Consider the following 27,924-nt stretch of genomic DNA (forward strand, 5'->3'; position numbering starts at 1 on the left):
TATCAACCCAAGGTGCTGCTTTAAAAAAAAAAAAAATTTGTTCTTGGGATGTGGCTGATGCTGGCAAGGCCGCATTTATTGCCCATCCCTAGTTGCCCTGAGGGCATTAAGAGTCAACCGTGTAGTGTGGAACTGGAGTTGCATGGAGGCAGGACTGGATAGGGGTGGCAAGGTCCCTTCCCGGAATGACATTAGTGAAGCAGTTGGGTTTTTATGACAATCCAGCAATTTCATGGTTAATTTTATCTGGCGCCAGCCCACAAATTATGACATTTTAATTAATTAAATTTCCGAACTTGCCATGGCGGAATTTAAACTCATAGTACTGGAGTAACAATCCAGAGATTTATAATGGCAAGGCTATTGTACCCCATGTAATGTCGAATCTGTACCCCCAAATCCCTCTGCTCTTCCACAATACTGAGTATAATTACTGCTGTTACTTTTTTTTTAAGCAAAATACACCATCTCACATTTACTGACATCTGACAGATTTTAGCCCATTCGCCCATCTTATCACTATCCGTATGCAGCTTCCTTTGGTCTTCTAAAGATTAAGCTATACCTCCCTATTTTTGTATCATTACGACACCACTCTCTCTAAGCCTACTTCCAAATCATTGATATACACGTGAACAGAAGTGGCCACAGAACTTAACTGAAAATATGGAAGAAGGCCATAGATACAATAAGAGATTTAGGAGAGAGAGCAAGAAAAACACCTTTAATAGAGTTGCGAGGCTGTGGAATTCACTCGAGAGTTAGTGGGTTTAGCAGAAACTATGTCAGGATTCAAGATTGGATAGGCGGATGAAGGAAAATAGGATAGAGAGATATGGGACCAGGGTGGATAAAAGTGAGTAGGAGTATTTGCTCGCGTGAAGGGTATACATCGATCTGGACTGGTTGTGCCAAATGGCCTGCTTCTATGTTGTAACTTCTATGTATTTTTTGTCCCAGGGTGCCTGAAACAGAAAAAATGCAAATATTTTGGAGTAAACATCCTTCTCAAAAGAATTGAAGTGCAGCAAGCAACCTCATATTACTGCTCTGGTATCTTAAATATTAAACTTTTTTTTTTAAAGAATAAAACTGCAATCTTGAATATTATAGAAAATAAACAATAATTCTGGATCAATTCTCCCCAGGAAAAAAAAAGAGGAAAGGGAGGAATGGGTAATTGTGAGCCATGGGTCCTTATAACTCAATTATTTAAATATATTGTACACTAATGCTTTAGCTCAATATTTGACATGAATCTGCACTACAGTTTGACAAAACAAGGCATCAGAGAATGCTTTGATCTTCACCCAAGTAGTAGATTATCTGTTCAAGACTCTGAGCTCAAAGAATAATGTTCAGCTTCAATTATGGAGTATGAATTAAGATGAAAGGACCACAGATCTGAATAATCCATCGCATGGACAACCAATTTAACTGACCAAAACCACTTCTCCCAACTGATCCACTAAAAAGAAAGTGTAAAATTAAACCACAAATGTACTTGACATGTAAAGTACAACGGTGACAGAACTATGAGGAGTTAAAGTCACTGAAATAGTTAAAATGCAACCCACCCAACAAATTGGACAAACTGAAAGGCGGCCATGTTCTGCTGTGGAAAATCTTTAAAATAAATGATTTAAAATAAAAACAACATGAAAAATTATATCCTTTTACAATTATGCTAAAATGTCTACTCTTCTGGCTCATAGTTTAATAAATGCAAAGACATAAACTTAACTAATCAGCTATTTTTTTTTTTACAAAAGGTAACACATTCTGATTGCAAAGAATTATGCTTGATGCCCGTTTAACTTTGGGGCCCAAATAATGCAGACCGGTTATCTGTCAGATTACGAAGCGGACAGACAGCAACAGATTTCCACAACCTTCAGAGGTGAAAATCCTCAACCATTTTAATACAATGAGTCTTTTTCCTTTAGTCAGTACTGACCAGCTGCAATCTCTGGGAAAGTTGACTGAGATTTTCTTTGTGATTACAGCCAGTCCCTCCTTTAATTGTGTGTTGTAAGTGCAGTCAATCACTACAAAGCTGCACCTCTGACAGGTACCTTCAACACAACTGCAAAGCTAGATGGGAAAAAAGTCTCAATGTTTTGTTTCAGGATTTGGGCTGCTTCTCTCTTTCCCAGAACAGGTAGGTAAAGCCACAGGCAGTGCTGAATATACGAGGCACAGCCAAGAGGCATAAAGCCACAAGAATTCCCGCAGCCAAAGCTAAAACCAGTCTGAACAGACTTTGGCATTCAGCCGAGGTCAAATTCAGTTAGCAAGAAAGTCAGATTAACTATCGAGATTAACCATTAAAAGCAATACAAGAAAAAAAACTAACATTAACTATAAATGAGAGTTTTCAAAATGTTTCCACTTTTCTGACTTGCCAGCATCACTGATCCTTTGTCTATTTTCTATTAATGCCATTAGTACTCAAAATGAAATAGGCATACTCACAAAGAAAACCACAAGGTACATTTTTTTTTTTTTTTTTATAAAAAGGTGATGATTACCAGATATCAAAAGGCATTATTGCACACTGCAGCTGTGACTACATAATTACCTGTTTGCATTATTGCAAACCACAGTTTAGATTTAATAGTTTAGTTTTCAATACTGTGAAATGCATTTGGTCCACTATTACGTGTCCAAATATTCTTTCACTCACAGGTCCAACCCTGGGAACATTACAAGCTGAGACATAGGTCAATAAGAAACATTGGCGAACACAATAGCCATTGCCTCAAACAGCGCTGTTGACAGACACCAGCACAAAGGCAATGAATAGAGTCCCCCTCAGTTCTCACACACAGCGAAGAATGAGTCAGTGTACTGCTGCTTTGGTGCTCTGTTTGTACAGTGTATACAGCTTTTGTCTGCAGCCACTGTTCTCTGCTGAATGCGGACTAAATAGTCTAGGAAGTGCAATCATAAGAAAAGCCTTTTACTCCCACCTCCAGCCAGCACAACGTTCAGTGCGTGTGATAGGCCAGCAAAGAAGTCTAAAGTCATCTCCTGAAGTATAAAGCCACTTTTACTTGCTTGAATTAGCTGCTAGCTTTAATTTGAACCCTTTAGTTCAATTGTAGATTGTAACCCTTTCTTATCTGCTTATTTCAATAGCTGGACAAGAATTTACAGTGTTCACACACATAATCATGCACTGTTACTAACTTTTTAAAGTTGTATTTTAACAATTATAAATTGGAAAATTAAAAAAGTGTGTAAAAAATGGAATCTCTTAAAGCAGTTTTACACTAGTTAATCAATAAGGTGACATAAAAGACCCAGGCAACTATAAGACCATCAGTAATTGGTAAAATAATGGAATCAATTATGAAGAGAAAACTTCAGGACTACCTGTATAATAATAACCTAATAAACATATACATAACAAAAGTCCACATTTGACATGGACAGTCAGCATGATATGGGCTAAGTCCTCTAACTGTATTTGTGGTGGATAATCAGCACAAATCGGGGCCCTCTCCACAGATCAGTGCTGCTCCCAACAGTCCCACAGTAGGCAGCAACCAGAATCGCTTACAACAGTAGCAGTATCGGAGTAGGAAAGGTGCTTGGTGGCAAAATCAATTAAAACCTGCATTTATACAGCACCTTTATCATAGAAAAAAGTCCCAAGGCACTTCACAGAGGCATAATAGAACAAAAAAAGCATTGGAAGCTGATATTAGGAACAGTGACCAGAAGTGTAGTCGAAGAGGTGTGTTTTAATAACAACAGAAAATGCTGGAAAAACTCAGCAGGCCAGGCAGCATCCGTGCAGAGAAACAGAGTTAACGTTTCAGGTCGAAGACCTTTCGTCAGAACTGGAAAAAAGCAGGAAAAGGAACAGATTTTAAAGCAAATTCAGGGGCTGGAAAATAGGGGAGGGGATGAAAGAACAAAAGGGAAGGTCTGTGATAGGATAGAAAGGCAGGAGAAGTAAAGCGGCATTAAGAGATATTCAAGACAAAAGGAGATGGTAATGGGGCAGGTTAAGAAACAAAGGATGGCCCTAGATGAAGTGTGAATTGCACTGGCAGAATGAAAGACAGCTGCCATGTGGGAGGGAAGAAAAAAAGCACAAACAAAAAGTGTGGATAAAAAATATATATATGATAGGGGCCGAGGTGAACTCTGTTGAGCCCAGAGGGCTGTAAAGTGCCTAATCGAAAGATGAGGTGCTGTTCCTCGAGCTTACACTGAGCTTCCGTGGAACAATGCAAGAGGCCGAGGACGGTGAGGTCTGAGTGGGAATGGAGCGGTGAATTAAAGTGACAGGCGACCGGAAGCTTGGGGTCCCCCTTACGGACTGAACGGAGGTGTTCCGCAAAGTGATCACCCAATCTGCGTTTAGTCTCCCCAATGTAGAGGAGACCACATCGTGAGCAGCGAATACAGTATACTAAATTGCAAGAAGTACAAGTAAATCGCTGTTTCACTTGGAAGGGGTGTTTGGGGCCCTGGACAGTGGGAAGGGAGGAGGTATAAGGGCATGTGTTGCATCTCCTGCGTTTGCACAGGAAGGTGCCGGGCGAAGGGGAAGGGGTGCTGGGGGTGATAGAGGAGTGGACTAGGGTGTCGCGGAGGGAGCGGTCCCTACGGAATGCTGAAAGGGGAGGTGAGGGGAAGATGCGTTTGGTGGTGGGATCACGCTGGAGGTGGCGGAAATGGCGGCAGATGATAGTGGGGTCGTGGTCCAGGTGGAGGTACGAGGTGGTGTCGGAGAGTTGGCGTTCAGCTTCTGCTAGGTAGAGGTCGGTTCGCCAAACAACAACAGCACCACCCTTGTCAGCATGTTTAATGACAATGTTGGGGTTGGATCTGAGAGAATGGAGTGCTGCAAGTTCATAGGGAGGTAGGTTGGAGTGAGTGAGGGGAGCAGAGAAATGGAAACAGCTGATGTCACGGCGGCAGTTTGCAATGAAAAGATCTAGAGAGGGTAAAAGGCCAGAGGGAGGGGTCCAGGTAGAACGAGAATTCTGAAAGCGCGAGAAAGGGTCATCCGTGCGGGGGGGGAAGACTCCTGGCCAAAGAAGTGGGCACGGAGATGAAGGCGGCGGAAAAAGAGCTCCGCGTCGTGCCGAGCTCGAAATTCATTGAGGTGGGGGCGTAAGGGGATGAAGCTCAGGCCTTTGCTGAGGACTAACTGTTCTACCTCCTTCCCAAGATCCACAAACAGGACTACCCTGGTCGACCCATCGTTTCAGCCTGTTCTTGCCCCACGGAACTTATCTCTTCCTATCTCAACTCTATTTTTTTCTCCCCTTTTCCAGTCTCTGCCCACCTACATTCGCGACTCTTCCGACACCCTCCGCCACTTTAACAGTTTCCTGGCCCCAACCGCCTCCTTTTCACCGTGGACGTACAATCCCTCTACACCTCCATCCCCCACCAGGATGGCCCGAGGGTGCTCCGCTTCTTCCTTGAACGGAGGCCCAACCAGTCCCCATCCACCACCACCCTCCTCCGCCTGGCTGAACTTGTTCTCACATTGAACAACTTCTCCTTTGACTCCACTCATTTCCTCCAAATCAAAGGTGTTGCTATGGGTACCTGCATGGGTCCTAGCTATTCCTGCCTTTTCGTGGATATGTGAAACACTCTTTGTTCCAGTCCTCCTCGGGTCCCCTCCTTCACCTCATTTTCCGGTACATTGATGACTGTATCGGTGCCGTTTCCTGCTCTCGCCCTGAACTAGACAATTTCATTCACTTTGCTTCCAATTTCTACCCTTCCCTCATCGTCACATGGTCCATCTCCGACTCTTCCCTTCCTCGACTTCTAGGTCTCCCACAGCTACCTGAACTACACTTCCTCCCACCCCACCTCCTGTAAGGACTCTATTCTATTCTCCCAGTTCCTCCGTCTCCGCTGCATCTGCTCTGACGATGCCACCTTCCATACCAGTGCTTCCGACATGTCTTCCTTTTTCCTCAACCGAGGATTCCCCTCTACTGTTGTTGACACGGCCTTCGACCGTGTCCGTTCTAGCTCCCGCACTTCTGCCTTCACCCCTACCCCTCCCTCCCGGAACCACGATAGAGTTCACCTTCTCACCTTTCACCCCACCAGCCTCCACATTCAACAGATCATCCTCCGCCATTTCCGCCACCTCCAGCGTGATCCCACCACCAAATGCATCTTCCCCTCACCTCCCCTTTCAGCATTCCGTAGGGGCCGCTCCCTCCGCGACACCCTAGTACACTCCTCTATCACCCCCAGCACCCCTTCCCCTTGCACCTTCCTGTGCAAGCGCAGGAGATGCAACACATGCCCTTATACCTCCCCCCTTCCCAGGGCCCCAAACACCCCTTCCAAGTGAAACAGCGATTTACTTGTACTTCTTGCAATTTAGTATACTGTATTCGCTGCTCACAATGTGGTCTCCTCTACATTGGGGAGACCAAACGCAGATTGGGTGATCGCTTTGCGGGACACCTCCGTTCAGTCCATAAGGGGGACCCCGAGCTTCCAGTCGCCTGTCACTTTAAGTCACTGCTCCATTAACACTCGGACCTCACCGTCCTCGGCCTCTTGCATTGTTCCACGGAAGCTCAGCGTAAGCCAACTTTCGATTTGGCACTTGACAGCCCTCTGGGCTCAACATAGAGTTCAACAATTTCAGATCATAACCTCGGCCCCGATCACATTTTTTATCCACACTTTTTGTTTGTGCTTTATTTTCCCCCTCCCACATGGCAGCTGTCTTTCATTCTGCCAGCGCAATTCACACTCCATCTAGAGCCATCCTTTGTTTCTTAACCTGTCCCATTACCATCTCCTCTTGCCTTGAATATCTCTTAATGCCTCTTTACTTCTCCTGCCTTCCATCCTATCACAGACCTTACCTTTTGTTCTTTCATCCCCTCCCCCATTTCCCAGCCCCTAAACTTGCTTTAAAATCTGTTCCTTTTCCTGCTTTTTTTCCAGTTCTGACGAAAGGTCTTTGACCTGAAACGTTAACTCTGTTTCTCTCTCCACAGATGCTGCCTGGCCTGCTGAGTTTTTCCAGCGTTTTCTGTTGTTTTTTCAGATTTCCAGCATCCACAGTATTTTGCTATTCTGTAGGTGTGTTTTAATAATGGTCTTAAAGGATGAGAGGGAGGTGAAGAGGTGGAGGGGTTCAGGAAGGGAATTTCAGGGTGTAGGTCCTAGATGGTTTAAGGCAATGGTTGGACGAAGGGAGTGGGAATTCATAAGAGGCTAGTCAAAGGAACGCAGAGTTGGGGTGTGGTTCGTACAGCTGGAGAAACATAGAAACATAGAAGATAGGAGCAGGAGTAGGCCATTCGGCCCTTCGAGCCTGCTCCACCATTCAACGAGATCATGGCTGATCATCCAAACCCTAGCACCCGGTCCCTACACCGGCAGCCATCCCACCCAAGCCCTATCCCCGTAACCCCGCGTATTTAATCCCCCCTAACACTAAGGGTCAATTTTTATCATGGCCAATCAACCTAACCCGCACATTTTTGGAATGTGGGTGGAAACCGGAGCACCCGGAGGAAACCACGCAAACACGGGGAGAACGTGCAAACTCCACACAGTCACCCGAGGCCGGATTTGAACCCGGGTCCCTGGCGCTGTGAGGCAACAGTGCTAACCACTATGCCGCCCATTAGAGATTAAAGATAGGGAGGAATGAGGCCATGAAGGGACTTAAACATGAGGATAAGAATTTTAAACTTGATGCGTTGGGGTACTGGGAGCTAAAGCAGGTCAGCAAGATCGGGGTGGTGGGTCAGCGGTATTTGGTGTGCAACAGGATACAGGGCAGCAGAGGTTTGGATGAGTTGAAGTTTATAGAACATGAAGTATAGGAGGCTGTCCAGGAGAGCATTGGAATAGTTAAGTCTGGGTTTTGTCTATGTAAGCTTATCACTCTGACTGTGCAATCTGGCCAAATGGGTTCCCACAAATTGCTTAGAATACTTCAATTTTTCTTTCATCCACCATATTTGCCCCTTAGTAACTGAAATGTCTAATATCCAAAAAAATTGCTCGAAATTTTTTTTTTTTTTTTTTAATTACATTATTTCATAACAACATGGCTAAACTTATTCACTAAATTCTCTTTTATGCCTTCAGAAAGTGTGGAAGGGCACATGCAAAGGACATGAATATCTGGTTTATCACTGGATTATGTTCTCATACAAGTAGATAAAGGGCAGCGAGAGTCAACTCCCAAGAAAGTAAGATGCTCAGACTGCTTACGGGAGCAAACTGACTACACTGAACCCGAGCAGATATCTAGAGCAAGACCCAAATTTATAACAGGGGACCTCTGACCTCTCGTCACCCACTCTTGGGGTGAGGGAACAAGTGGGAATAGACAGGAGATCAAAAGTGGAGAGAGTGATAACAGAGCAAGGGGAGGGAAAGAAACAGGAGATGAGAACATAAGAACATAAGAACATAAGAAATAGGAGCAGGAGTAGGCCAATCGGCCCCTCGAGCCTGCTCCACCATTCAATAAGATCATGGCTGATCTGATCCTAACCTCAAATCTTCTATCACTCTGCATCCACCCGAACCCATGTGATCTCCCGGGAGAGGCGAAAAACCAGATAAAGACCCAATGGCCAATTTGGGAGAAAAAAATCTGGGAAATTCCTCTCCGACCCATCTAGGCGATCGAAATTCTTCCAGGAGATCACTCTGTCCCTATATTTTCTACAGTACTTACCTTCTGTAAAGGCGATCTCCACCCCAGCCAGGAACAGGAATAAAACCATCTCCTGAAATCTAACAGAATTAGAACACAGTAGGAGCAGAACAAGGCTACACGGCCCCTGGGCCCGCTCCACTACCCACAGGGCCATGACCATTCCGAACCCAGACTCATGTCCAATTTCCTGCCCGCTCCCCGTAACCCTTTATTCCCTTTACTTCTAGGAAACTATCTATTTCTGTTTTAAATTTATTTAATGATGTAGCTTCCACAGCTTTCTGGGGCAGCAAATTCCACAAACCTACCACCCTCTGAGTGAAGAAGTTTCTCCTCATCTCAGTTTTGAATGAGCAGCCCCTTATTTTAAGATTATGCCCCCTAGTTCTAGTTTCACCCATCATTGGGAACATCCTCACCGCATCCACCCGATCAAGCCCCTTCACAATCTTATATGTTTCAATAAGATCGCCTCTCATTCTTCTGAACTCCAATGAGTAGAGTCCCAATCTACTCAACCTCTCCTCATATGACCACCCCCTCATCCCCGGGATTAACCGAGTGAACCTTCTTTGTACTGACTCGAGAGCAAGTATGTCTTTTCTTAAGTATGGACACCAAAACTGTATGCAGTATTCCAGGTGCGGCCTCACCAATACCTTGTACAACTGCAGCAATACCTCCCTGTTTTTATATTCCAACCCCCTAGCAATAAAAGCCAACATTCCATTGGCCTTCTTGATCACTTGCTGCACCTGCATACTAACCTTTTGAGTTTCGTGCACCAGGACCCCCAGATCCCTTTGTACTACAGTACTTTCCAGTTTCTTGCCATTAAGATAATAACTTGCTCTATGATTTTTCCTGCCAAAGTGCATAACTTCACACTTTCCAGTATTGTCCAGAACCAGGCAAGGGCAATCCCGCCTAGCTGGACAACAGAGGAAAGGCACTGGAGGAGGATGGTGTGATCAATCGTGTCAAAGGCTGCAGACAGCTCGAAAGGATGAGGGCTAGCTTACCACGGTCACATAGGATGTCATTTGTGACTTTGATAATGGCTGTTTCAGTACTGTGGCAGCAACAGAAACCTGACTGGATACATGCATTCTAATTCATATTCCTTCAGGAGCTGGACAAGTTCCTGGCTGAGGCTGATTATCACTGCGTACAAGATAGGTGGGATGTTGGGTGACATGCTTCATGGTCACGGTGATCTCCTGAACTAGTTTTGATCACCTTCAGGGGTCAGTGAGGAATTTCCCAGAATTATTTTTCCCCGAATTGGCCTAGGCTTTTTTAAAATCTGTTTTTTTGGGAGAAGGCAGATTTTTTTCCCCTTGGCTGCTCTCGACTCCAAGAGGCTGAATTTCTTTAACTTGGCAGTTTCTTACTAGAAGCCAGAATCTATTTGTGCTGATTTCTTTGGCCTGTGGCTTTCATGGTGCTTGGTACTAGCCAGTAACACCATATTTTTGGTGGGACCCACAAGAATACCTGACTGGCAGTAAATTATTTTATTTTGCCTTGTGTATTTCTGGAAAAAATAATTTTGTCCTGTACAATACAGGACATTCAACTCAAGATGGTCACTGTGGTCTCCTGAACTTGTTTTGATCACCTTCAGGGGTCAGAGAGGAATTTCACAGAATTCTTTTTTTCCTGAAATGGCCGGAATTTTTTTAAAATCTGTGTTTTTGCCCCTCCCAGGAGATTACAAGGCTGCTGATGGATGGGAAGCATTGAGGGCCATGATGCTCAATTGGAACATGACTGAGACAAACCCAATGGATAAACTGATCTTTTTCTGTTTGTCACTTTCATATGATCGTAAGCATTGATCATAGTCATCTGCAGCAATAAATAGGCTAGCACATAGCATTTAACAGAGCTGGAAGTCAACAGCGATAAAGGATTGTTGGATGTAAGTAGGTAAACTCAGAAAAGGATTAAGGGAATTGATTGGGGCTCCGAATGATGACAGCAAACTTTCAACAAACCTAGAAAGGGATGCTGAACACCTCAATAATGAAGAACTGTGAAACTAGCACTAGCAATAATGATAAACTGTACGAGCTATTCTAAGCGTAACGTTCTGCATGTCCCCATCTGCGGCCAGAGGTGAGCCAAGATGTTTGAGCAGGACCCTACATGCAACATCCATCAAAATGCACCTAGTACAGCTTTCAGAGAACAAATCTATACCTGGATTAACTGCATCTGCGGAAGATGATAAATAAAATATGGAAAATCCAGTAAGTATTAAATTAATAGTATATATACACATGATAACTTATCAAAACTTTTTTTTTTAATTCATTTAAAATGTGACAATTTTTTGTTAACCCCATGAATGCTGATTCAAGAAAAGAAACTTATTTCTCATATCTTTACATTTTTAAAGGCTTGGGGAAAAAAAGCAAACCCAAATAAATTTTTCAACGTATTTCTTAAAATGGCCAGACTTAGGAGGACATATTAGGAGGGCTTTCTCCTGAGGTAAAGATTTTTTTTCTTTGCATCTTATATGGCTGCAAATAATAAATTTGCTGTTATTTGTTATTTTAACATCTTGATAAGGCCTCTAGAATTACATTACATTGTTAGTAATAGTTAAAAAAAGTGGTTGCATTTTAAGATCTGACTGCAGGCAGAGTAACATCGCACTTACCGTTCGGACTAAAGGTTAAGTAGTAAACATTTTTGTGAAGCTGTGTCAGCTCCCTAAATTTAACTTTCTTTAATGCAAACATTTGTTTTTTTTTTTTTACAATTCATGCTGTCCACTCAGATAATACATTAATACATTGCCTACAGGACTCTAAGAAAAGTGGATCAAGATGAAATACACTAAGCTTTTAAGCCCACTGCAAAATTAGCACTCAATTAGTTTTGAAGGTTTTAATTATGGTGTTGGAGCTTGGTGACATTATAATGCTTGAAAATGTTTTGTGGCAAGCAGTACCACAATTATTCCACTGAAAATAACAGTTCCATTGTTAAGAGTAAAGCCAATGGTGCCATTTTGACTGTATCTTAGGTGCTATATTTACAGCATTATGCTATTAATAACAGTTTCTAAATGCATACAACTGGAAAGAAACAAGTGTTTCTTCCCTTTTAAGACATTGTGCTTTTTGTTCTTAATAACAGCAACATGTTCCCAGAGATGTCGGGGAACATAGGGTCTAATGAGAGGGAGGAACTAAATGAAATCAGTATTTGTAGGGAAATGGTGTTAGGGAAATTGACGGGATTGAAGGCCGATAAATCCCCAGGGCCTGACAATCTACATCCTAGGGTACTTAAGGAAGTGGCCCTATAAATAGTAGATGCATAGCTTGTCATCTTCCAAAATTCTATAGACTCTGGAACAGTTCCCATGGATTGAAGGATAGCTAATGTAACCCCACTATTTAAAAAAGGTGGTAGAGAGAAAACGGGGAATTATAGACCGGTAAGTCTGACATCAATAGTGGGGAAAATGCTAGAGTCCATTATAAAAGATGCAATAGCAGAGCACTTAGAAAACAGCGACAGGATCAGACAAAGTCAACATGGATTTACAAAAGGTAAATCATGCTTGATTAATCTACTGGAATTTTTTGAAGATGTAACTGGTAGAATAGATAAGGGAGAACCAGTGGATGTGGTGTATTTGGACTTTCAGAAGGCTTTCGATAAAGGTCCCGCATAAGAGATTAGCGTGCAAAGTTAAAGCACATGGGATTGGGGGTAAGGTACTGACTTGGATAGAGAACTGGTTGGCAGACAGGAAGCAAAGAGTTGGAATAAACGGGTCTTTTTCCGAGTGGCAGGCAGTGATTAGTGGGGTACCACAGGGATCGGTGCTAGGACCCCAGCTATTCACAATATATATTAATGATCTAGATGAGGGAACTAGATATAACCTCCCCAAGTTTGCAGACGACACAAAGCTGGGTTGGTGTGTGCGCTGTGAGGAGGATGCCGAGAAACTCCAGTATGATTTGGACAGGTTGGGTCATTGGGCAGATGCAGTTAAATGTGGATAAATGCGAGGTAATCCACTTTGGTGGCAAAATCAGGAAGGCAGATTATCTGAACGGCAATAGCTTGGGAAAAGGGGAAGTGCAACGAGACCTGGGTATCCTTGTGCACCAGTCGCTGAAGGTAAGCATGCAGGTGTAGCAGGCGGTTAAGAAGGCAAATGGTATGTTGGCCTTCATAACGAGAGGATTCGAGTACAGGAGCAAGGATGTCTTGCTGCAGTTGTACAGGGCCTTGGTGAGACCGCACCTTGAGTATTGTGTGCAGTTTTGGTCGCCTTATCTGAGGAAGGATGTTCTTGCCGTGGAGGGAGTGCAGCGAAGATTCACCAGACTAATACCTGGGATGGCAGGAATGGCTTATGAAGAGAGATTGGGTCGATTAGGCTTATATTCGCTAGAGTTTAGAAGAATGAGAGGGGATCTCATTGAAACTTATAAAATTCTAACAGGACTAGACAGGCTAGATGCAGGAAGGATGTTCCCGATGGCGGGAGAGTCCAGAACCAGGGGTCACAGTCTAAGGATAAGGTGTAAGCCATTTAGGACTGAGATGAGGAGGAATTTCTTCACCCAGAGAGTGGTGAACCTGTGGAATTCTCTACCACAGAAGGCATTGGAGGCCAATTCATTAAATATATTCAAGAAGGAGTTAGATATATTTCTTAAGGCTAAAGGGATCAAGGGATACGGGGAGAAAGCAGGGACAGGGTACTGAATTTGGATGATCAGCCATGATCTCATTTAATGGCGGAGCAGGCTCGAGGGGCCGAATGGCCGACTCCTGCTCCTATCTTCTATGTTTACAGCATTATGCTACTAATAACAGTTTCTAAATGCATACAACGGGAAAGAAACAAGTGTTTCTTCCCTTTTAAGACATTGGCCCAGAAATTCGGGTCTCCACGGGTGAGTACGCACGTGGTACTCACCCATAAGCCCAATGGAAGTGCCGGTTTTCTGCATGCACTGCGCATGTGCGGGAAACCGGCACTTCCGTTCCCCTGAAAGAAGGGGTTCAGAAGTCGAACGCGTGCGCAGGAGAGGCTGCGCGTGCGCATCGAACTTACATTTTTTTTGCAGGTTTTCCCAGGAGGGTAACGCTCCAGAAGTTAGACATGTAAAAAGCAGTCGCAAGTGGTGAATTAATTAAAATTAAAACATTTTTTCCACAGGTTTATTATTTTTAAATACTTTAAAGAAAGGTAAGTTTATTTTTAGCCCCGTTAGAAAATAAAATTATTTTTTCCAAAAATTTAAATTATTGTTTAAAATAATTATTTCATGTAATTTATAGTTTATTTAAAAAATGTGATTTAAAAAAAAAATTATTTGAAGATTTAGTGATGTTTTGGGGCTTGTAGTATTTATAGGTTTGACAGCCCTTCCTGTCAAACTTATGAATGAAGCATTCCCTGCTAACATTGGCTCTCCACGGTCCACGTGATCCCAGGGGACGCATCGAACTAACTGCGCCCCTGGAATACTCAAGCACTGGGCGCCGGCAGTTGGAGGCGGCCCAGGATCGGAATTCCACGGGGGCCCACAGCTCAACGGCCCGCGCGCAAGGTAAGAGCAGGTCGGGAGCTTGCACCCACGGGAAGCCCCCGACCCGAATTTCTGGGCCAATGTGCTTTTTGTTCTTAATAATAGCAACATGTTGCTGGGTGTACTGGTTCTGGATTTAGTCAGTGTATGCATTACTTCACAGTGCACTACACCAGGACAACGCATGTACAGTATATAGTAACTTTAACGTGGAAAAAACATTCCAATGTAATTCAGAGGCGTAAGGCAAAAATGAATCCTGAGCCAAAGGTTAGTTAAAGAGGTGGGAGTTAAGAAGGGTCATAAAGGAGGAGAGGGATGTGCTCAGGTTTACAGAGAGTGGAAGATGGGAGGCTGACTAGAAGAACAGTGGAATAGTCGAGTCTAGAGATGAAAAAAGCATAGATGAGCAGCAGATGGACTGAGGCAAGGGCAAGGGCGGAGGCTGGCAATGTTACAGATGTGGAAGTACATGCGATGCAAAGGATCTGGGGTCAGAAACACATCTCAGGATTGAATTGGACGCTGAGGTTACAAACAGCCCGAGACGGTGGCCGGGGACAGGGATGGAATCAGTGACAAGGGTATGGAGTTTGTAGCAGGGGCCGACGATGATAGCATTGGTCTTCCCAATGTTTAGTTGGAAGAAATTGCAGCTCATCCAAGACTGGATGTCGGACAAGCAGTATGGCAAACCAAAGGCAATGGAGCGATCGAGTGAGGTGGTGGGAGAGGTACAACGGGATGTTGTCAGCGTACATGCGGAAGCTGACCCAGTGTCTGCTAATGATGTCACATGTAGATAAGGAATTGGATGGAGCCAAGGATAGATCCTTGGGCAACTCTGAAGTTAACGGAATGGAGGTAGGAAGAGAAGCCATTGCTGGAGGTACTCTGCCTACGATTGGACAAAGTGTGAAACCAAGTGTGGGTAGTTCCACTGAGCTGGACACGGGGGAGAATGGCGTGATCGACTGCATCAAAAGCTACAGAGGTCAAGGGGGGATAATGCACCATGGTCACAGTCACACAAAATGTTCTTTTTGTGCTGAGGTAGGGGCAGAAACCTGGTTGGAGAAATTCAAAGAGAGTTGCACAATGTAAATGTGGTATATTTCTGAATGGCATAATAATTTAGCATAGTGGTATTTGTGATTTTTTTTTTTTTTTTTAAAACAGCAATACAAGTAGACATAATGTGATGGAGAAAAATTCTGTTCTAAAACATCTTTTACAACATTCATGTATGGAAATAGTGAGTGTAACATCTGCAGCCTAGCACACAATTAGAGAGGATGGAGAAGTACATTCTTAAAAAAAAATCTCAATCTCAAAAAACATTCCTAGTTCAATGCCATCTTCACACCATTGCCTAACAAGCTCCACCTTTAATTACACATTAAACTACCAGAATTCAAATAAATAAAGCTTTATGCGATGAATGCGCTTTCTAAGTTGGGAGATTGTTGGAATGGGAATCGTGTGGTTTTGCAGTGACACAATGTCTCAAGCTAGATTCTGGTGAATAATTGAAATCCAGATACTGCTGGTTCCACTGTATTGATGTACTGTTTTATTCAGAAACTACTTTTATGCTACTTGACTTAATTCTCCAACAATGATGAAACAGAACGTCAGTGGACAACCCAGAGATGCATGCATTTTTTTTTTTTTTTTTTTACTTGCCTCCCAACCAAAAGGTTGCAGACTTATGTCTCAAGATTGCCATCAACTGAATACAGTTACCTTACTTGCTAAAGGGAGAGCACAAGAATGAGTAATCAGGTGTTCTCTGTTCCCAAGTAAGGTGAATGAAACATTTTCAAGGTAATTCTTTACTTGATAAAAAAGTTTATTTTAAACTACTGCAGATGTAGTCATTCACTGACAGATGAACTGAAACAACACAGAAGTGAGTCCTTTCAGGTCTCATTAAAAAAAGTATTCATCAAATTAACTTTTTTCAAAACCAGTGTTTAGTTAAATTTTTTAAGCTTATGTGAATAAAATGATTCCAAGAGAAAGGTAGCATTTATTTTCTTTTACGTTTACCAGAATTTATTTGATATAGTTTACTTTACTGGCAATAAACATGTAGCATGGTGAAAATATTTAATTTTTAACCAATAAAAAATTGATCTTGTAATTAGAATCACACCTTAAAGATATAAATTAGTTTAAAATCAAATCTCATACATTTTGCATTGGCATTAAGCTACTTACTCTCCATCTACTGCTGGTCTTCTGCACACACAGTGAAACTTGCCACCAAAGTCAATGTAAAGATCATCACCCACTATATGGAAGATTTTACCAATGGCTATTTTGTCTTTGGCAGGGCCCATCTGTGTCAAAGGGGAGTGCCTCAATAATGACGCAAATGAGTCCGCTTTCTGGGAAGACACCTAAAAGAAAGACATTAAAAAACAATTATAATGAAGGCATATTATGAATACAATTCCAATTCAAGCTACTCATTCAGATCAAATTTTACAATACTTTGTTTATGTAACTCATTTCGACAATAATTCTTAGAGAAAACGCTAAATTTTTACTAAAGGACTAAATAAAGTGTATAATTCCTGGTGTCACTAATAAATCAGCGGTTTTCAAATCTTTGAGATGGGGACTCCACCCCACCTGTAAATATGAACCTACTTCTAGGGACCCTCTCTATCCTAACTTCCAAAAAACAGTGCTAGCACTGGAGAAAACAATTTATCGACATACAGCAACAATATGCTACTAGGTGTAAAATTACAGAAAATTCGCACATTTGATAACGGACTGACAAAAAGCTAGTGGCCTTGAAGAACCTTTGGACTCCCTCATGGTCCCCCATAAGATGACCTATGAGCTAGAGGAACAAAGGCTTCTGCAGATCTTCACATAACAATTATTCCTATAAAATGTGTCCCACTTCTTTGTTTTATATGTAGCGTTAACATGCGAAAAGTCTTTGCTTTAAGCCAAAGTCAGTCCTAGGAAAAGCAATCAATAAGCACTTGTGTTTCTTTCAACTACTTCTGTATACACCCGAGGTAACCTTTCTTGAAAATGAGACTGCATAAGGAAAATCTTGGTAAATTTTTGACTTGCGTGGCCAATGCTATAACATTCAACTCTGATAATAAGCATCATTTAATATTTGTAATTGACTACATATAACAAATTCCACCATACATTTCTTTTGTACCTTAATGTAGTTGTGCTGTATTACTAGTCTGAGATTTGTAGTGGCAGAGTGGGAAAGCATATGTAGCAACTCTGGAGTTATACTGCAGGCTGAGCCTGATTATGAACTGTATCCGTCCACCACGTGTCAGCACCTTCAGTTATTTTTAATTAGGTGAGCACCAACAAGAGTTTCCGCTTTCCCATAACATTAAAAAGATTGGAGTAAGTTTATAAAGTGCTCAAGCCCAACACACCACCCAAGCATTTAAAAAAAAATCTGACTTCAGAGCATATGGAGAGAGATTGGGTCGATTAGGCTTATATTCGCTAGAATTTAGAAGAATGAGAGGGGATCTCATTGAAACTTATAAAATTCCAACAGGACTAGACAGACTAGATGCAGGAAGGATGTTCCCGATGGCAGGGGAGTCCAGAACCAGGGGTCACAGGCTAAGGATAAGGGGTAAGCCATTTTGGACAGAGATGAGGAGGAATTTCTTCACCCAGAGAGTGGTGAACCTGTGGAATTCTCTACCACCCAAGGCAGTTGAGGCCAATTCATTAAATATATTCAAGAAGGAGTTAGATATATTTCTTAAGGCTAAAGGGATCAAGGGATATGGGGAGAAAGCAGGGACAGGGTACTGAATTTGGATGATCAGCCATGATCTCATTAAATGGCGGAGCAGACTCGAGGGGCCGAATGGCCTACTCCTGCTCCTATCTTCTATGTTTCTATACTGGAGTTATATTGCAAAGAGAGTCAAGCCCAAGCAGTGCAAGACGCCCTTCCTGAGGATGTTTCGTACCATGTGGCATGTCCTTTGGAGTCAGATAGGGACCTGACTCGCAAGTCATGCACACCTGAAATACCTTTGCATCAGTGCAAAAGTAGCAATATAACTGCTGCCTAAAATGTTTTCCCGATTCTTCTACAAGATTGGAATACTGGAAATGGCACAGGGAGACGAATGAAAATGATCCGAAATCAAATACAGAATTCTTGTTTGTCGAACAACAAAATGAAAATTCTAATTAGGGCTGTAACAAGGCTTCAGAAATTCAAAGGTTTTTACAAAGTTAAACGACTTTGATGCTACTTTTCTCGGTTTAATGCTCTGTCTGGTAAAGGGGATCCCAATACAGATCCTCATGTCACACTCTAACTAAAAAGCTAAATGATTGAGTAATAATTACAGGTGCAATTCCCTGTTTTCATTAAATAATAAATGTAAAATCCAAATTACACTCTTATTGTACAGAAGTACTGTTCCTTAAAAGCTTATAGCACGGTTCAGACTTTAGCAAAGACAATCATAAAAACTTTGACATTTAACTGCTGACATGAGCTTTAGTGAAAGCAGTGGCAAAGAATAATCCTGTGACAAAAACTGAAAAAAAAAGAAATAAACATTACTATTTATGGTGAAAGTTTTTTTTAATGACCCTTTAGGCACAGTTTCAAGTACATTCACTGGATCTGGTCTTCTCTAATGCCCCATCTTCTGACGATGGAGTCTCAGCTCTGTTCAAAACAGGCTTACCTTCCAGAATTCATATTTAACTAACTTTGAGTCTATTGGACAGTTGGGTAGTGGAATAAATTGGAGATCTGTCTTGTTTTGAATCATAGACTGTATTTTTAATATTTCTTTATGGGAATTTGTAGATTGGTAGCATGATGACAAGTTTAAAATAATTCCATTACGTTCTGGAGGCTGCTTGTTATTCTGTATTGGGAAAATACACATCTTGTGATACAGTCACTTCAAAGGGGGTTGTCTGAATCGGACAAGGTGGTTTAAAAACTGTAAAAGACAATCGCTGTTATCGGCACTGGCCAGCCCACAAGGCTGTCACCAAATGCATCAGAGATGCTGTTCTATAAATGTTCTATAGGCAGTTTCTGTGCCACTGAATACCTCTGATTGACAGTGTTGCATAATTGGGAAGATTGTCTTTGTGTTATCTTCCTACGCCCAGTTCCAACTTCAAAGCAGAGGCAGAACTGGAGCACTATGTCAAGGTTCCTTCAGTGAATCTTTGCTTTGTCAGGCAACTAATGAACTGGAGCTATTGGAAAACTCCATGAATATCCAATTTCATGTATAAACTTCACATTAAGGTGTAATACTCCAGAGAATGTCAGGAACTGGAGATATTTTAAATATTTTATTATTTTACAATAGCTTCTGTAAGCTAAGTGAGAAACACAGCAATTTCTCTATTCACTTTTGTTTTTGCCAATTTTATTTTTAAAATAGATTTGACTTGCAGTTGTAGCCTGAAACATATGGTCTATCAGAGCATTATTTGCTTGTCAGTCAGAGAAGTCCAGAGTTGTTGTTTCTAGTGTCCATGTTGGCAGGAAATGGGGTTGTTGTTCAGCTGGAGCACGCTAGCACCCAGACCACTTCACATATAAGGTTAATGTTTCAGTTCATAGGAAACATGGGCATACCTTTGGAAGGAGTTCTTCGCACCGGGCAAAAAAATTCTTGAAAATGCCCAAATTTTTAAATCATTAACATATTCACATCAATCAGCTTTGTTGTAGTTTGAATTTTTATGGCACAATATACATAGTCACAAGAAAACCTTGCAAACAATCATTCATGGATAACAAGGTCCTTATCAAGTTGACGTAGTAGTTAATTAGAGGATAGTTTACCCATAATACCCTACAGATATGAAGTTGTATCTTTGCACTTCTTGATAAGTAGGACTTAGTTGATTATAATTTAAGGTGTTGGATAACTTTTATCCTCTAATAATCAATGGCAAAAACAGAGTACTAACAATGATCTAGGGTACAGTATAGCTAGCTAGCATCGGAATTACTTGTCGTTTTTGCTCTATACACCCACAGCATCGCCCAATGATCAACAGTACAACCATGCACATGTCTTTAGTAATGTAGTGGGATCCTTAGAACAACAGGCAGACAGGACTATTATTAGGAAGCCAAGAAATGCCAAACTATTTGACCTAAAAAGCACTGATGGTTAAAGGTTACAAGTTAGCTTTAATGGGAAATAGAGTCAAAAACATTTCACACAACACTTTGAGATAACTTGCCTTATTTATCAAACTTGACAGTTTTAAATACCAAAACATTCCATGAGTCCTAAGATAAACAGTTGCTGACATCACTATTATAGTACAGTGCAGAACATGCACCAAACAAGATTCACACCACCTACTTCAATCCACATGCTAAGTACTGCGCGCTGTTTATTGCTGCACAAAAGAATTTTGCTCTTGTAATGTAAATTAGAGATCTTTTCATATTTAATACCTGTTTTACAGAGTATTAATGACAATCAATTAAAATTCTGTTTTTCTGTTTACAAAAAAGGTTGTATTTGTGAGAAGCAGTTTTTGTCAAGTTTAAAAGCATAGCTCCTCAGGCTTTTCTTGTATTCCCAAGCTGATTGCTTGAATCACTCATGCTCCATCATAAGGTTAGATCTAAAAGTGGATACGGTTTCAATATTTGGCAGTAAATGGAGGGGAAAAAATACCTTGTTCTTTTCATAACTGTTCAGACATCATCTGTTCTCAATGAGTATGCTTGTGAGTAAGAAATTATAATTTAAAAGTCTCAAATACATAGTGGTAAGATTAAAAACAGAATTTGCATTTCTATTGGTACTGAGAAATGTCACTGCACTTGGATGCGCTGAAACACTGTTAAATGGTAATGATTCAGCAATAAATTACTACACATTTTCCTCACAGAATTATAAATTCTGTTTTGAATTTCTGATTTATCCCTGAGATTTCATGATGTTGTTTCATCGACAGGTACAGTATTCATTATTTACTTTGAGAAATAACTTAAGGAAATTGAGATCACAGGGAATTCAATGGGATCTCTATTTAAAGCCAACCCAAATCAAGAAGAACGGGTTGTCTCTCTCAACTTGGGTTTCATGACAAGGTATCTGCAGTCTCAATACAGTTATAGAATCATAGAATGGTTACAGCATGGAAGGCGGCCATTCGGCCAGTTGAGCCCATGCCAGCTCTCTGCAAGAGCACCTCAGCTAGTCCCACTTTCCCCGTAGCCCTGCAAATTTTTTTCCTTCAGGTACTTATCCAACTCCCTTTTGAAAGCCATGATTGAATCTGCCTCCACCACCCTTTCAAGCATTGCATTCCAGATCCTAACCACTCGCTGAGTAAAAAAGTTTTTCCTTATGTCGCCTTTGGTTCTTCTGCCAATCACCTTAAATCTGTGTCCCCTGGTTCTCAACCCTTCTGCCAATGGGAACAGTTTCTCTCGATCTACTCTGTCCAGACCCCTCATGATTTTGAACACCTCCATCAGATCTCCTCTCAATCTACATCAATACAAAAGCAAAATACTGGAAATCTGAAATATAAACAGAAAATGCTGGAAATACTCAGCAGGTCAGGCAGCATCTGTAGAGAGAAATAGAGTTAACGTTTCAAGTTGATGACCCTTCGTCAGAACTGGAAAAAGTTGGCGATGTAAAAGGTTTTTAATTAAGTGATGGGGCAGGGAGAGGGGAGGAGAGGAAAGAACAAAAGGGACGGTCTGTGATAGGATGGAAGGCAGGAGAGATTAAGAGATGAAAGGGATGATGGTGCAAGGCAAAAGGAGATGGTAATGGGACAAGTTAAGAAACAAAAGATAAGTCTAGATGAAGTGTAAATGGCAATGGCAGAATCATCAACAGCTGCCATGTGAAAATAAGTGCAGAGGAACAACCCCAGCTTCTCCAGTCTTTCCACATTACTGAAGTCCCTCATCCCTGGAATCATTCTCGTAAATCTTTTCTGCACCCTCTATAAGGCCTTCACATCCTTCCTAAAGTGCGGTGTCCAGAATTGGACACAATGGCCCAAAAATTCAGGTCGGGGGCTTCCCACGGGTGTAAGCCCCCGACCTGCACTTACCTTGCGCGCCGGCCGTTGAGCTGTGGGCCCCCGTGGAATTCCGATCCTGGGCCTGCTCCAACTGCCGGCACGCAGTGCTTGCGTATCCCAGGGGTGCAGTTAGTTCAATGCGTCCCCTGGGATCACGTGGGCCATGGGGAGCCAATCGGAGCAGGGAATGCCCATTCATAAGTTTGGCAGGAAGAGCTGTCAAAACTTAGAAATACTACGGGCCCCAAAACATCACTAAATCTTCAAATAAACTTAAAAAAAAATCACATTTTTAAAATAAACTATAAATTACATGAAATAACTATTATAAACAATAATTTAAATTTTTGAAAAAATAATTTTATTTTCGAACGGGGCTAAAAATAAACTTCCCTTTCTTTAAAGTATTTAAAAATAATAAACCTGTGGAAAAAATGTTAATTTTAATTAATTCACCACTTACCTTGTAAAAAGCAGGCCTTACACCTGCTTTTTAAATGTGTAACTTCTGGAGGCTTGCCCTCCTGGGAAAACCTGTAAAAAAAAACATAAGTTCCATGCGCACGCGCAGCCTCTCCCGCACACGCATTCGAACTCTGAACCCCTTCGTTCAGGGGAACGGAAGTGCCGGTTTCCCGCGCATGCGCAGTGCATGCAGGAAACCGGCACTTCCATTGGGCCTACGGGTGAGTACCCCGTGCGTACTCACCCATGGAGACCCAAATTTCTGGGCCAATACTCCAGTTGAGGCCGAACCAGTGTTTTATATAGGTTCATCATAATTTCCATACTTTTTTACTCTATATCTCTATTCATGAAGCCCAGGATCCCGTATGCTTTTTTAACCGCGTTCTCAGCCTGCCCTGCCAACTTCAACAATTTGTGCACTTATACCCCCAGGTCTCTCTCTTCATGCACCCCCTTTAGGATTGTACCCGTAGTTTATATTTCCTCTCTTTAATCTTTCTACCAAAACATATCACTTCGCACTTTTCTGCGTTAAATTTAATTTGCCACGTGTCCGCCCATTCCACCTGTCTATGTCTTCCTGAAGTCTATCACTATCCTCCTCACTGTTCACTAGACTTCCAAGTTTTGTGTCATCTGCAAATTTTGAAATTGTGCCCTGTACACCCATGTCCAAGTCATTAATACATATCAAGAAAAGCAGTGGTCCTAGATCCGACCCCTGGGGAACGCCACTGTATACCTTCCTCCAGTCCGAAAAACAACCGTTCACCACTACTCTCTGTTTCCTGTCACCTCGCCAATTTTGTATCCATGCTGTCACTGTCCCTTTTATTCCATGGGCTTCAACTTTGCTGGCAAGCCTATTATATGGCACTTTGTCGAACGCCTTTTGGAAATCCATGTACACACTTCAACCGCATTGTCCTCATCAACCCTCTCTGTTACCTCATCAAAAAACTCGATCAAGTTGGTTAAACACGATTTGCCTTTAACAAATCCGTGCTGGCTTTCCTTAATTAATCCACACTTGTCCAAGTGACTGTTAATTTTGTCCCTGATTATTGTTTCTAAAAGCTTCCCCACTACCGAGGTTAAACTGACTGGCCTGTAGTTGCTGAGTTTATCTTTACACCCTTTTTTGAACAAGGGTGTAACATTTGCAATTCTCCAGTCCTCTGGCACCACCCCCGTTTCTAAGGAGGATTGGAAGATTATGGCCAGTACCTCCGCGATTTCTTCCTTCACTTCCCTCAGCGTCTTGGGATGCATCCCAACTGGTCCTGGTGACTTATCTACTTTAAGTACAGCCAGCCTTTCTAATTTCTATCAATTTTTATCCCATCCAGTATCTCCTCTACCTCATCCTTCACTATGTCTGACGTAATAAAACTCACTACGCACTTGGTTTGAGCATAAAGCAAGGCTTTAATCAACTTGTTTCAGAACATGGAGGTCTAGTTGTACTTCACTAGTTCCTTGTCTTACAAAATGTCCCTGGAAAGCTTGGCCCACGCCCGAGTATTTATACTCCTTGGACAGCGCCACCAGCTGGCTGTCCAGCGTTATTTCACGAGTAGTTTCTTGATGAATGATGAGATTTATAACAATGTCTATGGCAGCATCCTCTTCCTTGGTGAAGACAGATGCAAAGTACTCATTTAGCACCTGAGCCATACCCTCTGCCTCCATGCGTAGGTCTAATTTTTGGTCCCTAATCGGCCCCACCCCTCCTCTTACTACATGTTTACTATTTATATGCCTAAAGAAGACTTTTGGATTCCCTTTTACGTTAGCTGTCATTCTATGCTCATACCCTCTCTTTGTCCCTCTTATTTTCCTTTTCACTTCCCCTCTGAACGTTCTATATTTAGCCTGATTCTCAGATGTATTCTCGACTTGACATCTGTCATACACGCTCTTTTTCTACTTCATCTTACTATCTCTTGCGTCATCCAGGGAGCTCTGACTTTCGTTGCCCTACCTTTCCCCCTAGTGGAAATGTACCTCGACTGTACCCAAACTATTTCCTCTTTAAAGGCAGCCCATTGTTCCATTACAGTTTTGCCTGCCAATCTTTGATTCCAATTTACCCGGGCCAGATCCATTCTCAACCCACTGAAATTGACCTTCCTCCAATTAAGTATTTTTACTCTAGATTGCTCCGTGTGCTTTTCCATGACGAATCTAAACCTTATGATACTATGATCACTGTTCCGTAAAGTTCCTAGCAGTTACTGATCCACCACACAAACTATCAGAATTCAGTACGCAATGACACTAAGCTAGCTATCTCACTTAGAAAGGCCCACTGAAGGAGCAATCAGCCGACCGGGAGAATGACTTAAATTCAGCACAGGCAATAATCTGCTAATCTTTCTCTGCTCCTATCCGTCATCTGATCTGTACTAAACCCGAATGTTGAAGTTAATACACTGTGCCAAAGTAAAGCGGACATTCCCTTCACCAGAACTGGCATCCCTCACATTGATGAACATTAAAAACATCAACATTATATAAATTTAAGAAGAAAAAAAGGCTTGCATTTATATAGCGCATTTCACGATCTATGGATGTCCCAAAGCACTTTACAGCCAATTAAGTACTTTTAAGTGTAGTCACTGTTATAATGCAGGAAACGCGGCAGCCAATGTATGCACAGCAAGATCCCACAAAGAGCAATGTGATAAGGACCAGATAATCTGTTTTAATGATGTTGGCTGAGGGATAAATATTGGCTGGGACATCGGGGAGAATTCCCCAGCTCCTCTTCGAATAGTACCATGGGATCTATCTGCGAGGGCAGACATTTCAACCAAAAGACGGCATCTCCAACAGTGCAGCACACCATTAATACTGCACTGGACTATCAGCCTAGATTATGGGCTCAAATCTCTGGATTGGGACGAATCCACAACCTTCTGACTCAGGTGAGTGCGCTACCACTGAGCCATGGCCAACACTAAATTTAAAGATAACTTATTAGAATAGCCTACATTACTAGTTCTATAAAATACTACACATAACTAACCAAAATGATCAGAACTTAATGCTTAAAAATTATGCCGCATGCATAACTCTGGCAATAAACAGCTCTAAATTTAGAAATCCCAATTTTGACCAGAATTCAAACCAATCTGTTTGCACAAAATAAACTGCACTAGTTTTGGCTTGGAATGGTAGAGAATGCACTGTGCAAACAGAATATAATATAATGGGGTAGACTTTTGACTTCACCACCTGGGCAGTAATCTGGCAGAGTGGATAGAACTCACAAGATTCCCATTCCAACAATTTCAATGGAGTGAGAATTGGGCGGGTACTATATAAGGCAGATTGCCACTTGTGAAGACGAAAATCTACCCCAATGTCTCTACAGTAAGGAGCACAGGATACAGCCTGAATCAATCCTGAGTACAGAGGTACACTACTTGTAACCAAGCTCACATTACTCTTGTTTGGTTAAAGAAAGAAGTGCCCTTGTGAAGACAACCAGAATGGGGGGGAAAATGGAATTTAAAAAAATCTGTCTCTTTGATATCAAAATACAAGATATGGAATCAAGGTGCATTTGCTAATCCTAAAATAGCGGGCACAAGAATCAGAGTAGTTTGTTAACATGTTCTGTCCAATGTTGCAATGTCTACATATGCTAATAAAATGTGTTTATATGAATTATTGTATAGCAATTAAAAAATAAGTTTTTATTCCACATAACACAGTAAAAGATCGAGACATTCTATGTTTCTTTCATTTTACTTTAGAATACACATCACAGGGCAATGAAGAAATCATTGCTCTAAAGTGTTATGCTACAGACTAATAGCATGCATGTTTGTGGCAATGATTCTCCACAATGATCTCTTCCCAATCTTGGTTGTGTCGCCAGTGAAAGACATCAGAGTCCAAGAACATTTCTGGTTTTGGGGAGCGGGAAAAATAATGTAGTAAAGCCTCTAGTAAAACAGCAAAGGGATATTGTAGAAAAACAACCTTGATTCATAAGCAAAATGGCCAACCTTTTCAAGAAGGCCCAATACCACTTTCTCAGGACAACTAGGGATGGGCAATAAATGCGACATTGCCAGTGTTTCAAGAATTTTTTTAAAAAATACTCATTTGGCATGGAACCCAGAAGGTGGTCTGAATGGGTGTCAATGGGGAATTGCCGATGTACAGTATTAGTAATCAGTGACTGGTTCCAATTGAAAGAAAATGAGATTTTAATATGCTAACGTTGGTTGATTGCCGAGATATCTAACTGCACATGTACTATAGTATCCTTGATGGCCAGATAGGCACAGTACAATCGTCAGTAATCAGTCCCATTCCTGACTTCACGATGGAGGGAAGGTCATCAATGAAGCAGCTAAATGTGGTTGGGCCGAGAATATTTCCTACAGCGCAGTCCTGGCACTGCGATGACTGGCTTCCAACAACAGCAACTATCTTCTTTTGTGTCAGGTATGGCTCCAGCCACTGGAGGATTTTGCCCTTGACTCCCCACTGACTGCAGTTTTGCTAGGGCTTCTTGGTGTCATTCTTGGTTGAATTCTGTCTTGATGTTCTCTCCTCTGATGCTCAGCTCTTGTCTCCATATCTGGAGCAGAGTGGCTCTAGAGGAACCCAAACTGAGTATTAGCAAGCAGATTATTGGTGTTACTTGATGGCACTGTTGATAACTCCTTCCATCACTTTCTTGATGCGTAGAAGCAGGCTAATAGGGCGGTAATTGGCCTGGTTAGATTTATCCTACTTTTTGTAAACAGGGCATACCTAGGCAATTTTGCACACTGTCGATGGCATTGCTGCACTGCAATAGTTTGGCTCCAGAGGCAGGTAGTTCTACTGTGCAGGTCTACAGTATTATAGCTATACTTACTGTAAATACACTGTTCCACACTAAATTTTGTTTATCTGCCTGTCCTATGTTTAATAGCTTAATTCTCAGAGTGTATATTAAGTCCACCTTACGAAGATGAAGGGAATCACAAGGAGGCCTAAAATACATTTCAGTTAGTTGGTGTACAGTGGCAAGGTTTCTCTGTTCAATCCCTAAACTTGCTATTGTTTACCTAGATAGTGGGCATTTAAAAGCATTCTATGGATTATAGG

The 27,924-nt window shown here is 41.8% G+C and overlaps 1 protein-coding gene across 3 annotated transcripts in view; it reads right to left on the reverse strand.

The window, feature by feature from the left end:
- mrps28 (mitochondrial ribosomal protein S28) overlaps window positions 1-27,924 on the reverse strand; it is a 165,849-nt gene that overhangs the window by 91,306 nt on the left and 46,619 nt on the right. For all 3 annotated transcript variants that reach the window (XR_015079029.1, XR_015079028.1, XM_085993228.1), the window contains exon 2: window positions 16,492-16,673. Coding sequence is in view for 1 of the 3 variants with exons in the window: in XM_085993228.1 (XP_085849354.1) it covers window positions 16,492-16,673 (182 nt within the window). In the remaining 2 variants the exon portion in view is untranslated. The remainder of the gene's footprint in view (window positions 1-16,491; window positions 16,674-27,924) is intronic.

Source organism: Somniosus microcephalus, chromosome 7, assembly GCF_052327205.1.
Source record: "Somniosus microcephalus isolate GS21.2 chromosome 7, FLI_Smic_1.0, whole genome shotgun sequence".
Classification (NCBI taxonomy): Eukaryota; Metazoa; Chordata; class Chondrichthyes; order Squaliformes; family Somniosidae; genus Somniosus; species Somniosus microcephalus.